The sequence below is a fragment of the Ambystoma mexicanum genome, chromosome 10 (genome assembly GCF_040938575.1).
Source record: "Ambystoma mexicanum isolate Mex_15411 chromosome 10, UKY_AmexF1_1, whole genome shotgun sequence".
Taxonomy (NCBI): Eukaryota; Metazoa; Chordata; class Amphibia; order Caudata; family Ambystomatidae; genus Ambystoma; species Ambystoma mexicanum.
The window spans coordinates 405,476,606-405,492,318 of NC_090932.1; the positions used below are offsets into that span (position 1 = coordinate 405,476,606).

At 45.4% G+C, this 15,713-nt stretch overlaps 1 protein-coding gene across 1 annotated transcript in view; it reads left to right on the forward strand.

Moving 5' to 3' along the window:
* The window catches only part of LOC138491456 (calcium-activated potassium channel subunit alpha-1-like), a 1,832,603-nt gene that overhangs the window by 1,167,937 nt on the left and 648,953 nt on the right, over positions 1-15,713 (forward strand). The window contains exon 19 of the mRNA XM_069617974.1: positions 13,977-14,073. Within this exon, the coding sequence (XP_069474075.1) occupies positions 13,977-14,073 (97 nt within the window). The remainder of the gene's footprint in view (positions 1-13,976; positions 14,074-15,713) is intronic.

A 15,713-nucleotide genomic window follows, 5' to 3' on the forward strand; every position in this document is an offset into this window, starting at 1 on the left:
TTACTGCTAGTACGCGGAGGGGACATATGCCTGGTGTTGAACATACGATACCGCTTCCTGTGAATGATATTGTCATATTTAGCTTGCTTAAGAGATCCCTCCCCAGCAAATTAATGGGAGAGCGTTCATAGTACAGTAAGGGTGCTTTCACTGTTTTACCCCCCACTGTCACATCCAATGCCTCTGTGTAAGGAACTTCAATTACAGCCCCAGAGAACCCCTGCGTCTCTAACGTTCTATTAGATAACGGGAACCGGCCCTCTCTAATACATGATTTCTCCGCTCCCGAATCCACCATGAATATGAATTGCTTGTCTCCTATCTGCGCTCCTATCAATGGTTCCTCTGATGCATTGTGGGTCGTAGATAGTACTGGACACGCAAGTGTTCTCTGTGGGCTGTCCTATGCGGGGTGTCTCATTGCCCCCCCTTGATCAAAAATGTTCCCCGAAACTACCGACACCTCGCTATAAGGTGCGGGGGCAGGCGCTCCATTAGCTACTGTGGCGAAAGTGTTACCTGGCGTGTATTGCATATTGTCATTATTCTGTGGGTGGTTTTGTGTTCTGTACTGATGTCCGTATAGTTGTGCGTTACTTCTTTGCCCTGCATTTTCTGGTTGCTGGTATTGTCCCATGGGGAGGCCGTATGGGCTTCCTGGGTGGGGGTGACCGTACTGCTCTGTCTCCTGGAACCCGTTGTTTTGTCTGCTCCTGCACTCCCTTGAGTAATGCCCCCATCTCCCACAATTCCAGCAGCTCCCCTGTGGACCTCTGGGACCCTGCCACCCATTTCCTCCCATTCCTCCATACCCTTGTCCTCCTCTTCGGCCCCTGTACCCACCTCTTCCCCCTCTTGGGGCCCACTCTTGCCACGCCAGACCTCCGTTCTGCTCTTGTTCGTTCCACTGTCGCTGGCCTTGTCCGGCCCAATTAGCTGCTATTCTCCCTTGTATTGCTATCTGCCCCTCCTCTCCTTCGTCTCCCTCCCTCATGAGTGGGAGTCCGGCTACCGCTGCTGCAACCTTCACTAACTTTGACTGTACCAACTTCGCTTCGTCTGCCAACCTTTTCTGTGCTATTTCCCTCTCTCTTTCTTTTATTCTTTTGCAATGGTGCACTATTATGCTTTGGATCTCCGGCCACCCCTTCGCCTCAACCCCTGCTATTTTGTCGAGTGCCTTCTGCACCTCTTTTGGGAGCCCTCTCTTGATGATAAAGTAAAACAGAGACGTTGACTGATGCCAGGGCGTGCCCGTTTCCGCTCTCCACATCTCCTGCACCCGGAGAATGTAATCCATAGCATCCTCCCCGTCATTCATTGTACATTGCATTACTGACTGTAAATCAGGGGTATCTGGGAACGTCTCCCGCAGTGCGTCCCACACCCTTGCTCGCACTGTATTAAAAGAAGCCCCGTCATGGCGATCACAATTCAACGCCACGCCTGGGAAACCAGCCTTAGCCCATACTCTGTCCGCTTGATCTCCTACTGCGGATACTAGTAGGCTTTTCACATCGCCTACTGCCAACGGTATGCCGGCGGTATGTTTCTCAAATGCATATATCCACTTGCTCGCCCCTCCTGACAACGGGGGCAATAATTTCATTAAATTAGCCTTGTCCATCTGGGCCCACGGTATATAGTTTGGTCTCCCCCCCCCCTCTGTGTATCAACGGAAGTTGTAACTTCCCTTTTGCAGTTGCACCCTCCCCTACCTTAGTCCCTGCTGACTCCAATGACGCCATCTTCCCCACTCTATTTCTTAATCGTCCCATCCATTCATCATCTATAGTCCCTAGTGAACATGCACCGTCCACCTCCTCGCTTTCCCCTCCTACTGCCATACTCAACCTATCACTCTCATCCAACCCTCCTCTGACATCACATAACAAGTCCTCTCTGATCCCTCTCTCTCGTGATACATCACCAATGCTCCCTTCTACTGCTCCTACCTCTATTATTCGTGTCGGCTCTTCCTCAATTCTGAACAGTATTTCCCCCTTTTTCCATCCTTCCTCAATTTGTCTACTTTCGCTTGACGCTCTAGACGTGCGTCCTGATTGTGTAGGGGCGCACGCTGTGCGCTCACATATGTCTTTTATTCTTGAGAGTTCATCCCTTGCCACAGAAAGCCTCGACTCTAAGTCACTCGTTAGCTTTTCTATATTCACCCTCTGTGTGCTTCCCTGGGCGCGCTCTCTAGTGCTTTCGTATGGCGGGGGGGCTGTTGGTCTCTGTGCGGTAACAGTTGTGGGGGGAGGCACATAAGTAGGGTCGCTATATCCTGCTGCGGGAGCTGGTTTGTTCAATATTGGGTACAAGCTAATCACCTCCGTAGGTTGTTCTGTATTTAACTGGTCCTTTTCCCTTCTTGGAATCATGAGTGGGTTGTCTGTTGTGGGCGGTAGATCGACATTTGGTGCCGGATCTTTGGGTGGGGGTACTTCCTCAAACAATCTCCAGAGGTCTAATATCTCCTTCCTGTTTTGCCATTGTTTTCCCTTATACTTGAGGCTAATGCATGCTCGTACCATATCAAGAACGCTTTTGTCAAAAGATCCTCCCTCTGGCCAAATCTGGGGCAATCCCTCCCCTTTCAATTCTGTTACCCATTGATCGTGATATTTATTTATTCGTTCAGCGTACCCCGGTAAGCTCTTACAAATATGCGACAAGGGAGTTTCTGCCCCCATATTCTAAATCACTAGCAACGACCGTGTCCACCTCCTTTACTTTTAGTTAGGTGTAGATATATTTATCTATATCTTTATGGCACAGACAAGAGCGGACGTCTCAACGATATCACCCAAAGTTATTCACTGCACAAATCCTTTCTTACTCACCACAACTCATCCCCTTCCCATTCCCATACACTCGCATGTAATTTCACTTACAATCAATCAACTACTAGTTATGGCCAACACTCACTAGCACCCCCTCGCGGTCAACCGTTCGTCTCCAATACTCACACGGTGCGCGCACCCCTCACAATACTTTCCCACTCACACCTCTTCTTTTTTTTTCTCCCTTTCCTCCCTGGCCAGCTGTCCCTGTTTTTCTGCTAAGGTTACTGTGTTCACGTCTGTACGTGCCACTACTTAATCCCACTCCTAAAAAAGTGCTCCCTATTTTATAGTTCTTCTACAAGTATGTTTACCTTATACCCTTTTCGCGTTCACCCCTTGCCCCGTGGACTGGAAAAAAGAAATAGAAAGAGTAGCAATCACTAACAGTATCCTAAGTGTCTCCCTTTGCCAGACACCAATAACTTATTTTTTACTTCTTCATATATTCCCAGTACTAGTCTAGATAGTACTATGCGGCGCCGCCTTCCACCCCCTTTCGGAGCTAGGTTTCCGTCACTTCTACCTCTTCACTTACTTCTTACTCCTAATGGCCATATGCAAAGAAAAGATAAAGAAAGTTTTAAGACCTGTCTTTAGTAGACTCCCGTAATTCTCTCCCCTACCTGCCCACGTTCTCCTATTCACAAGTTCCCCTCCCTTCCCCTTTATGATCGCTCGCACTCGGTACTCACGTGCCCGTCTTGAACCGATAGTCTCCGAAACTGGGTCCGTCCAGGCGGTGTTGCCTTTCTGCTCAACAGTCAGCCCCGGCTCCGGCGAGCGGTACTCAAAGGGGATTTTGCAACCGGGATCCCGTACCCCATCTAGTTTGAGTGCGCACTTCTAAGCGTACCGGTCGCCGTTGGCGGGTAGCTTCCCGGAGCCGGCTCACCGTGCGTTTCCCTTTCTGACCGGAGATTCTCGTGCCAAAAGGGGGTCGTTAAAAGGAGTTCAGGAAAAATAAATTTGGAAATATCACGCTATCGGGGTCACCACTGAGTGGAAGCGCCCCCAAGTTAGCACGATCCTCCCCGCAATGGGAGACAATAATGGACACTCCCGTAATGGGAATAAGGCCAAGACAGAGTGCGGGTGAGCGTAAGTGGGAGTTTATCCAAAGAATATGGCATGCAAAGAACTCTGCAACCTCCGAGAGCGCTCTGCCTGACAATCGCAAAGGCAGGCGTATTTCTAATACAAAAAACGTCATCAGAACCTACACACTATAGGGGGCACAAGTTAATTGGGATTGGGTGGCGTCGACTAACTATAGGTGTTGCTGCAGCATGGTTGGTCCGGGTGAGATGTCGTCACTGGTCAGCCTCGTGGGTTGGGTTGGGCCTGGCAGGCCGGCTCGAGGTCATCCCGGCGGTGTTGGTACGCTGGGGCAGCCTGTGACAAAGATGAATGCCTTCCCTGACTTAGGTGCCCTAGATCATGCACATTGCAGTTACTTAAAACCCCATATCTAACTTCTACAGTAAATCTTTCAATCAATACAACACAGGAGGAATGCACCTTGTGAGGGGTCTGGTGGTCATCTGTTGGATTTACCGGTGTTCTGACGTCTGGTATTTCAGGTCGAGGGGCTGGGCTCTGGGGGGCTTGTGCCGGGTGGTACATGTTTTATTACTACGTTAGAAGCTACTATGAAGGGGGCTCTGTGTCTTGTCCCATTGTCGGGGGTCTCCTTGGGGTGGTCTGGGGGATTGTGGGATTTACGAGAGGGTGCTGGTAGATCAGTGGATTCAAACGTAAGTTTATTATCGTGCTGTAAATAACGCAGGTGGCGGCCGGTGGCCTTGGATGCTGTGTTGGGGCCTCTGTCTCTCTGAAGTAGTTCCAGCTTGGCCGGGGGAGGTGGGGGAGCACGGCACAGGCCTTAGCTTTTTTCTACTTGGCGGGCTTCGTAGGGCGGGAGGGAGAATGGCCTTGCATATATTCACAAAAGGTATTTTCCTCGTGTGTTGCCTAATTTTGAATACAAAACTTTTATATCATTCGTCTTCTTTAAACTACTATACCATACATATATACTTCGAGTTCATTAAACATTTCGTTAATATATTCAGTCTGAGTACCTTTTCGTTACCTAACATTATATTCACTACAGTATTTGATTATTTTATGTACATTAGACGTTACATGAGGTAGTTCTAGGTTATGGCCTACAGAGATTGATACTCGCCGCTTGGGGTGATTAAGAAAACATATACGAGTTCAGGTTTCTACATAAAATTGAGAGAACACTTATACAGATAAAGGTTATACGTTTTGTCGACATCTTTCTCTGTAGTTATAGCAGCATTAGTCCAGACCTGGGGTGACATCATATAACGTTACATCTTTATGGTTGATTCACAGTTTACAGAATCTGTTTAAACAGAGGTAGTTCGTTAATACCAATACTTGAATTATTTTCTACTTTCTTCAGATAGTGATGCTTCAGCTTTTTCCCCGTCACCCCGGCCTTGCGGACCAGGTCATGCGGGGTGCAATATTACATTGTGAACGATAAAATGTTACAGTGTTAGCATCTCGGGTTAGCTCATACCCGACTTTCTCATGGGAACGCGCTCGCAGCGGATCTACCAGGGCTACGGCGGCAGGGATACTTGGAAAGTCCTCCAAAGGTGGGGGCCGCGCTACAGCGCGCTGAACTCACGCCATCTTTGCTGGGCAAGAAGGCTTCTAGGCCTATCTAAACGTTAGTGTGAGTGTATGATGGATATGTGGGGGCAATGTCATCGGCGGGCAAGCCCTCCTCCACCTGGGCCCGGGTGGCATGGGGGGACGCTCGGCGAGCCATGGTCCTCACCTGGGGAGAATGATGCAGGAGAGGGGGGCCTTTAAGGCCTGTCCTCCCCTACAGATTCCACCCCCATGTTTAGATAAGATGACCCTAGCTTTTGCCACTTGGTCTGTCCAGCTTGATACCTCGTTGAACCTTATCCCTAGATAATCAAATTGTTTGACCTGTTCTAGAACTTGGCCATTAACCAAAACCCTCAATTGTTGTGACTTTGTAAACAGTGGTTTAAATACCATTACCTTTGTCTTTGAGGTATTAACCACCAGGCCAAGGGTATCACAGTTTTTCACAACTATATCCAATGATGCTGCAAAGCCCTTTGGGGTGGTAAAATGATTGCAGAATCATCAGTGAAGGATAAACATGGCCATCGTGCTGTGCCAAATCTAGGGATGTCCATTGTGCCTAGTTCTAATGCATCAACAATTACCTGGATAAATAAAAGAAATAGAAGGGGCCCCAGGATGCAGCCTTGGCAAACCCCTCTTTTAACAGTAAATGCAATTGTATATTCGCCTACAGACCCATACCTGACTGTTGCGGTGGAATTTGCATAACAAAGCTTAATAGCATCCAGTATGGGGTGGAGGACAGTCCTCCTCTCCAAAACCTGCCACAATTTGCCCCTTGAAACCGAATCAAAGGCCATCTTTAAGTCAATAAAGATGACATACAGCTTCAATCTAAGGAGTTTGGTATATTTCTGTATGAGCAGGAACAGTAAGAAACAATGATCCCCTGTCTCTCTGCCTGCTCTAAACCCAACCTGAGCATTAGAGATGGCTTCTGTCCCATCTGCCCACTTTTGAAGTTTAATTTGCAGAACCTTTCTAAATGTCTTACGCACGCTGTCCAATAGGGAGATTGGGTGGTAGTTCTCAGGATGCTCTTTACCTCCCTTTTTATAGATTGGGACAATTGTAGCCTCCGGCCAGGTGGGGGGTACGAAATTGGACCTTATATTTGAGTTAAAGATTTGCATCAACATCGGGATCCAAATTGCCGGCTCATCGCAGAAAAAGTCAATTGAGATCAGGTCCGGCCATGGGGCCTTACCCAATGTCTGGGAGAGTAATGCTTCCCCAACCTCAAACTCAAGGATAACCAACACCCCTTTTGGCCGATCAAACACTGAGACCATCCCTCCCTCTCGGGACTCTCACCCTCCCTATCAGAGTATATTTCAGTAAAAGGGGGCCTCCCATTCATGCCCCGAAATAACACAATCCAGGTCGTGTCCACCTTTGAGCTCTATAGGGGATATCAATTCCCAAAATGTCACCATATTCCTGGCCACCATAGCTGCAGTTAGAGCCTTCCATAACACCAAAGTGTGTATCTGGCGCTTTGTAGCTAGAAGCTGTTAATATTTAAATCTCAAATCCCTTGCAACACACTTATTGCGCAAACCTGGGGATTTGACAAAGCACATTATGTCCTTCTTAGCTTGGCTGCACTCCGTGTCATACCACGGATTATTCCTGAACAAGTGTTTCATAACCGTAACCCTGCGGGCGGTTAATAAGGGCTTTAGGATGTTGCGCATCCTTACAAATTCTGCAAGCACCAGCCCGTCTGAGGTACTCCTTTCGGCAATAACACACATGTTAGCCCCAATTGTTGCATACAGTTTCTGCTTTGATCCTCGCTCCACCCAGGTTTCCCATTTCACAGACTTTCTTGAGTGGCCCTCCACCATATTGCGACAAGAAGGCATATCAAGGATACCCCCTCCAGATCCATCTAACTCAATTTTACAAGAAAGTGAAAGAGGCATATGGTCCATATCACAGCGGTCAATTATGGACAATTCATGTACCCTAGCCCAATTACTTGCTGTAATAAAAAAGTAATCTATATGGAACTGGCCCTGGGGTCCCCTAAACGTGGGTTGCGCTGGGAGATCACCAGAAAGTCTACTATTACCAGCCCTTAATTACAATTTTGCAATAATACACGCTGTCTCCATGGCAACCTTGTGTACTCTCCTAATGGGGCTAGTCCTCAAGAGAGGGATAGACCAGGCAGAGTCCTGCTCCTCCCAGATATCTTCCAACATGGTTAGTGGGTCCATCTGGAGATTGAAATCTCCATCTAACAATAAATACTGACTCGTCACGATGAATGGGTGATCAGACCCACACAATTCCTGCAGGATCAACACTGAGTCCAGGCCAGCCCCCACGTTGTGTCTATTGTAGAAGGTATACAGCAAGAACATGATGCCCGATGAGGTGGAAACCCCCAAGACCTGTAAATCGGGGTTCCCTGTAGCGATCATTACCAACTCCCATGCCAGATGAACATCTATCCAAATAACTAATCAGCCCTGTGGTCTCCCCTTAAGGCCCGTAGTAGCAGGCACCATGTATGATATATACCCTTGTGGAGCAATCGGGTTAAGGGTAAGGATTACCTGCTGGGTTCCCACAAACTCGCTCCAAGCTAAATCCACAGTATGGCTCTTAGGTCCTGCACATTTTCAGGAAAAGATCCTTAATAGCCCAGTGGAAACCACCTTAGCTGGGCCAAACAGTCAATCCACCAGGTCCAACGATGAGGCTGAGTCATCCCCAACAACCTCCTTGTTACCATCAGAGCTCCTCACTACCATCGCAGGAACCAGAAGAAAGCCGGGATTTGGAAAGTTTGATGGGGAAAAGCCATAGACATGGTTCGGATAAAAAAAAAACATTGTGAGCGGACCAGAATCCTTACCCCCATACGAGGGACAGTCCGCAGGTCTATACTTAGAATACCCTCCCACCATGGACCACAAAGTCAGTTCTGTGTGTGTGTCTTTTAGGATTCGAGCAAAACCTGCACTCTTCCGGCCATTGTTAGTTTAGACGTGATCCTTAACATCCTGGCAATAATGATAGTAAACAAGATATTGATGAAAGCCCAACAATCTTTCTTTCTGGGCCGTCTGCTGAATCCCTTGCCCCATCCATGTGGGTACCAAAGTAGTACAAAACAGATGTAGTCTGGCATCCAGATACCTCACTTTCTTTGTGCCGAGCTGTGTTTATGTACCATTACATTTCTTTAGCAATTTTCTGCGTGGCCTCTTTCTGGGGCATATACATAGGGGTCTGCTCATAAACCTAATTTCTTTAACTTTGATTTACCCATGACATACTGTGTACCATGTGACCTACTCCTGGCTTACTATGAGAAAGTCAGTAGTAAGTCTTAGTCATAGTGACTTCTTTGTGAGTCAAATATCCCTATAGCGGAGTAACACAGGGTTACTCAGAGTAACCTTTTTGTGAAGCTGTGCCTTAGAGATTGGGCACAGATCATTCCTGATTGTATTGCGTAATTTCTCTTCAGTAATGTCCTATCACATCTTACCCTTTTTTATGAACAGGCAGTTACTTTTCAGTGTCCCCCATCAAAGAACGTGTGGTTCACTCCTTGCATCATTTCTTTACGGGCTTTCTCTCACCAAGTACAACCTATGGGGCATTCTGCAAGTACTTGGATACCACCTGCATTGGAGTGTTACACATTATCTCCCTTTAGTAGAACCTAAAGTAATAGAGTAGTAATTCAGTATAACAGCAGGCCCATCCTTCATTGTAACCTAATTGATTGGCGACTGGAAATAATCAACATTGTATCCAAAACCATTTTGACCAATCGACTTTAGGATCTGGGTGTGCACCTCTTGCTCCTATGCTCTCTGATTTTAAGAATTAAAAGGGGCAAACATAGAGATATATCTTGGGAGGAGGTCTTGGTGCAACATTTCTCAAGCAATGCTACTGTAAGAGGAACGATGGAATGATTAATAAGATGTTAGACAGGAGACTTAAGAATTTGTGACACAGGCAATCATGTTCCCCCATCAGCGGTGATGATTAAATAAATCAATTTGCTAATATCAGTGATCTGAAAATGGACAAGACTTATCTATTTTGTCAATGTGCGGTCACTTAACGTTGTTTAAATTACCCATAGGTTAACAAGTGTATTTGGGTTACATACATGGTGTCATGGGCAGTGGCTGTTTGCTATGAGATTAATGGACCAACTACCAGGGCTGAAAGAGGACATTGCTTTGAGATTACTGCTGGTGTGGTCTATCTGAACAGCTACAGCTTTGGGACAGTGGCACTGAAAGGAACACAAATGTGCGAACAGGTTTTTAAAAAGGCTGCTTTATATTCAGAAGGGTGTAATTTGACAGGGTCATAGACCACGGTCCCAGCTGCGTCATCATCTTTCAACCTAATCTTTAAACTATACAGCAAACAAATACATAGATATTGTTCTATAACCACCTACCCAGTACATACTCCTTCCCTCACTAACAGTCAGCCACACCCATCCCATTCCCCAGCAGACCTTGCAGCCTCACCAATACAAGACAGGTTTTAGACTTGGGCCCATGGGTCTCCCATGATGAGCTAGTGCACTCTGGGACTGTCCAAAGTCTGACCAAAATTCTGATGCCTATCTTAATTTTAAGCCCCAACCGTACCCCATAAATCTCCCGAAATGGTGTTTTCCTTTTATTCCAGATGTGCAATATTCACCCTAGACAATTTTTCATAGCTTCTTCCAACCCTCATTTTCTTTTTGCAATACCAAACACCAACAGGGACCAGAAAATAATCAGTGATGGTATTTTTTCTTACATCTCTCTTAAATGTAGATAACAACACAAACACTGCATGTCTCCAGAGCTCTGGCCCTCTCTATGCTGGACTACTGGAACAGCATCTCCCTCAATCTCCCCCTTTCCTCCCTACGCACCCTTCAACTAATCCAGAATAGGGCTGCAAGACTTGTCCTTGGCCTCAAGCCCAGGGACCATATCTCTCCAGCCCTAAAATTTCTCCACAGGCTCCTGGTTGCTGCCAGGATCAAATTCAAGACCCTCTGCATCATACACAAGGCTTTCTGGGGTCTGAGACCACGCTATATCCAATTTTCTCTCCTGAAATACTTCTCTGCTAGAGGCCTCCGCTTCTCTAACTCTAACCCTCTGCTTGTCAAACGATTCTCCAAGCAGAGAGTGGGGGGCAGGTCTCGCTCTTCAGCTGGTGCCTCTCTTTGGAACAGTCTCCCTTTCCCTCTCAGACTTGAGCCGGACATTCTTAAGTTCCTGAACTTCTCAAAACTCTGCTTTTCTCTACCTCTTTCTCTATTTCCCTTCCCTGCAAATCACCCTGCTGAGACTGGCGGCTTGGACCTTCATGCATCTCACAGGTTACCAGGCCCCTACTCAGTTGACACCAGCACCCACAGCCTCCCAGCACTGCCCTTGTGGGACTCCTACCTGGCGACTGTGCATCCCACCATTGTGATTCCTCTGCCCTTGCACTTAACAAGTGTCTTTCTCCCCTGGCACCCCTCAGCACTTCGCTCCAGGCCTCTCACCAGCACTTGCCCATACCTTGCTCCTTCTCTCCCCCTTCATCCCCTATCTCCCGCACCTATTTTCATTGCACTTGCACGTCCCAATGTCACAAGGCATAGTAGGACCACGATTGTATATTTACTTTCTTTGCTGTGTCTATTTACTCCCCTTGTTCCCTCCCCCTCTACCTTGTGCTGCCTGGAAACACTATGTTGTTTTATAGGCGCCTAACAAATGCTCAATAAATAAATACATTGTTCCACTTCTGCCAAATCCCCAAATTCCCAGAATACCATATCCTCTCTGATCCTTGCAATTGCATAAATTGTGTGATGGGCATCTCACCCTTTGACATTTCTGTTATACACATCTACAAAAAGCTATCACTGAGTCACCGATTTGCAACGGGACCACAGTCTCACCACCACTGTCCAGCACCTAAAACCATCCAACTGCAAAAGTGATGCATGCCCTGCCCACATTGTCAAATTCTCTGCAACCACATTTACCCTGTCACTTGCCAATTTTGTAAATGCCTCTTTCACCTCCAACAATGTCCCCACATGCCTCAAAACAGCATGGGTCTCCTCCCTTATCAACAAACAATCCCTCGATCCCACCCTTCCTTCCAACTACTGACCCACCCCCACTGTCCCCTTCCTCCTCAAAATCCTTGACCGCATGGCCTATTCCCAAATTCAAATCTAACATGAACAACATCAGCTTCTAGGCACAAGACAATCCGGATTCAGACCAAAACACAGAACATAAACAGCTCTCTTGGACTTAAATATCCAACTCGACCATACACTTGATTCAGACAACTTGGCCATTCTACTCCTACTTGACCTGTCAGCTGCATTTGACCTTGCAGGCCATGATGTCCTCTGCCAACACCTCCTCACAAACTTTCACTTTTCCCACCAGGCAGTTCACTGGATGAAATCCTTCCTGAGTATTAGCACCTCCAAAGTCTTCATAGGTGACCACTATGCAGATCCCATCCCTGTTCCATATTGCGTACCTCAAGGCTCTTGAATCTCCCCAGCACTCTACAACACATACACCAAACCCCTTTTTGATCACCTCAACGCCCCAGGGGTGTGAGGACATTGACCATCTGGAAGGTGGATGTGCGCTTACCTGTTTTTTTTTTTAATTTTCAATAAAATTGAATGATGGTTGATCAACCTTTGGGAATGTGTGGGGCTAATTCCCACACATTTTCCTATGCTCACCGCCCAAAATACGCAGAGACCTGTGTTCCCTGCGTCTAGACAGCCCACAGATGCAGCCCCCCCCCCTTTTCATATTTGGTCGGGATCTGACAGGGGGAGAACATGACGCATCTCCAGAAGGGGGAGGGCCAAACCTTCCCCCTGCAAATGCTCCATGGTTTCCGCCCTGTTCTTTTGTTGAGCCCTGTAGCTGGTATTCATAGTATTCCCTGTACTCCTAGTATTCCCTATCTTTATTTGGGTTTTGATTGCATATTACATTTGCATATGTCTCAGCACGAATACAGTTATGAGGAATACACATTCCAACAACAGAATTAAGCTTCCAGAATAAACAGTCAGCATTTCTCCCTACTTTCTTTTACAGACACAGCTAAACAGAAGTTAGTACTCAAACTGTTTTATCTGTCCTAATTCCGTTGCAGGGCCACTCCTCTACGTGCGCCTGCAGAACAACCTCTCTGGCTGACCCTGCCTTCTTGATAGGTGTTTTTCTTTATTCAGATGGGCATTTTTATACTTAGTTTGGCCCATTAGTCATTCATTAAGAAGTCAATAGGTTAAAACGTGTAGCAAGTTGTTCAAATATATTGCACAGCGTGGAGCTTCATTTTGAACATGTTGTCCACTAGGAACTGAACTGAATTACAAACATGCCATCATATTAAAAGTTTAACAAATTATTCTATTAAAAAATGTATGTGCTTAGCATTTTATTTCAGACCGTTGTTGTATTGACCATTCTTCTGAAAGCAATTTAATAAAATGTGAATTATGTATTAGGCCTTGAGGAGTATGGGTGCGTTTAAAAAAGAGCAGGATTTAATCACTGAAATGCAAATCAACTATCAAAACAAGCAACTTGTTAAACGTCCTGTTTCATGAGGGATTTTTGAAAACATCGACATTTCAAAAGCAGCATTTCCGAATAAGTTGTTATTTCAATGTATCCACTTAAGGTCTATTGCTAGTTTCAAAGCAAATATTACGATCTGAAGTCAGTTAAGTTGATATATTTCTATTATTACCATGAATTGACTGGAAAAAATACCTAATGAAAAAGATGTATTTTTGGACGATTCTTTTTTAATGATGCGGGGGGACGCCTCCCCGCCCCACACTCCCTCCTACCTTCACCTATACCCTTACTCCACCCGACATCTATAATTTATTTGAAATGTACAAAAATACCTAACAAATTCCATCAAATAAATTTGGTCATTTCTCATTAGGTATTTTTGTACTCGATTATTTCTGCGGATACCCACCTTTTTAATGAAGATATAAAGATGCTTCATGTTTCATTTATGATCATTAACAGTTTCCAATTCTATGTCCCTGTTTTATGTTTGTGCCTTAAAATGGGCTTTGAATGAGTATTCACCTCTTAGCATTGAGACCATTTTATGGGGCCATGGGTCATCTTTGTACTTTGCAATAATATTTTAAAAGCAATAGCAATCTTTAAGCCATCATTCATGCTCATCATTTGCACAATATTGCCATTCCTGCTGTTATCTTCACTGTTAATCTAAGTGATATTGTACCAAAACAATATGGTGCTGTTCTCATTTGCATAAGGATACAATCTAATATATACATTTGAGTTTACACACTGTTCTAATGACTCTGCAATCGATGTTCATGACCTCTGGCCACACTGCAGTCTAAGGTCAATCAGTGTGCCTGTTCTCCCATTTCAACAGAATCAGAGTCTGCACCGGTAACCTCCCCTCTCCTGCCCTTATGCCCGATGCGGTCCAGGTCCCTGGGTATCCTACCAAAATCCGAATATCCCGAAAAGTAAGTAAACTAAGAGCTAGAAATGTGATTGTTTGCTTAGGAACATGCACTCTACCAGCATGAATTATAATTATTTATTCAATGTATTGTTAAAGTATTGCCAAAATAGATAATTCCACCAGTAAGACGTTATTACATCACCAGGCTTTTTTTCGCTGCGTTTTTTGCTGAACATTTTAGGCCGAAAAACTAATCGAAAAATAAATGGGGTGGTGGTAAGGGCATATAAGGGATTGGGGGTGTGGGGTATAGGGACTACAAAATAGGGAAGGTGGGCTTGGGAGGGCGACCCCCAAATATATGAAAAAAAATTGATTCATTTTTTTCGGCTGAAAATGTTCGCCAAAAAAATCTACAAAAAAGAAGCCTGGCAATCTAAGTACATAGAACCATTCCACCTCCACCGTTTCATGTAAATTTGCTCACAGTTTGACCAACATACCACGTTGGAAGATGTGCCTTTCACAAATAGTCATTTTGAGTGTTTACCGACTTAAATGCTTTGTGAGATTGTCTGGACACCAATGTTCCTTCACGGGAAAAAAAAAAAAAATCTTTTGGGCAAAATCCCTTTCGGAACAAATTTGACACATGAATAAAAGTGAGAAGAAAATAGCCTTATATTTCTCAGTAAAACTCAGTGATCTCTGTACTCGTTTAGTTTTTGTTTAGTAGCTTTTGAATGTGCCAACTCACAGAGAATCACTTACAATCGCCAAAGCATGGGTGAGGGGTACTAAAATGTACGTGCAGGGACACGGGAGATGGGGCGTGCACAATTTAGTTTCACGGTACATAAGCCAGACATTGACAGCAAAAGAACCAGATAGAGTAACATTCCAAAGACAATGCACACGCAGTGACACTAACTGATAGCAAAAGACACGGTTGCTTTGTTTAGATCTGTAAGAGGACAGCAGCTCTCTATAGGACCTGTAACACAAGTGCGGTAAGCTGAGCTGCTCATGTCTCTGGGGCCAGAGGATATCACAAGGCCATAAGTCGGGTCTGAAGTTACACGTTGTTTTTCTTTCTTGGAAGGAGTTCAGTCTTCGAGGCGTCTTTGAAATGCTTTCATGTTCTTTTTGGCAATGAAGAATGGTTGTTGTGTTATTGGGTCTATTATGGTGGTGTTCTGCCACTTGGATGACCTCTAGGCAGTTTGGATCCTGTAAGTGAGTTGTGGGGGGTGGGGGAGGATTTGAGGTGTTATAGCAGTTGGAAAGCAAAGTTACTTTTCTTAAAGGATGATTCAAGGCTGAATGGAGAAACCGTGCGCCGATGTAAATTAGCATCCATATGTGGAGAAAAAGCTTGATGAAGCACATTGCTGACATGGTGACGTAAGGAAATTGGTCAAAAATGCACTGCTGCAGATAAGAATCTTCATGTTGAACGTGTTTAAAGTTGAGGATTATGGTTAAATGTGGATTCATGTATTCATGAAAATATCACTGTGGCATTGAAATGCTGGACATTGTGATGCTCATCCTAGCGTGTGTTACCTAACTAAAGATTTTCATTGAACGAGCAGGAAACTATTACATGTGTGTTTCTGCCAGTATTTTGCTAACAAGCACGCATACGCCCATTGTCAATGAGCATCTTGCATGGTTGTCATAGCCTGACCTTAATATTGT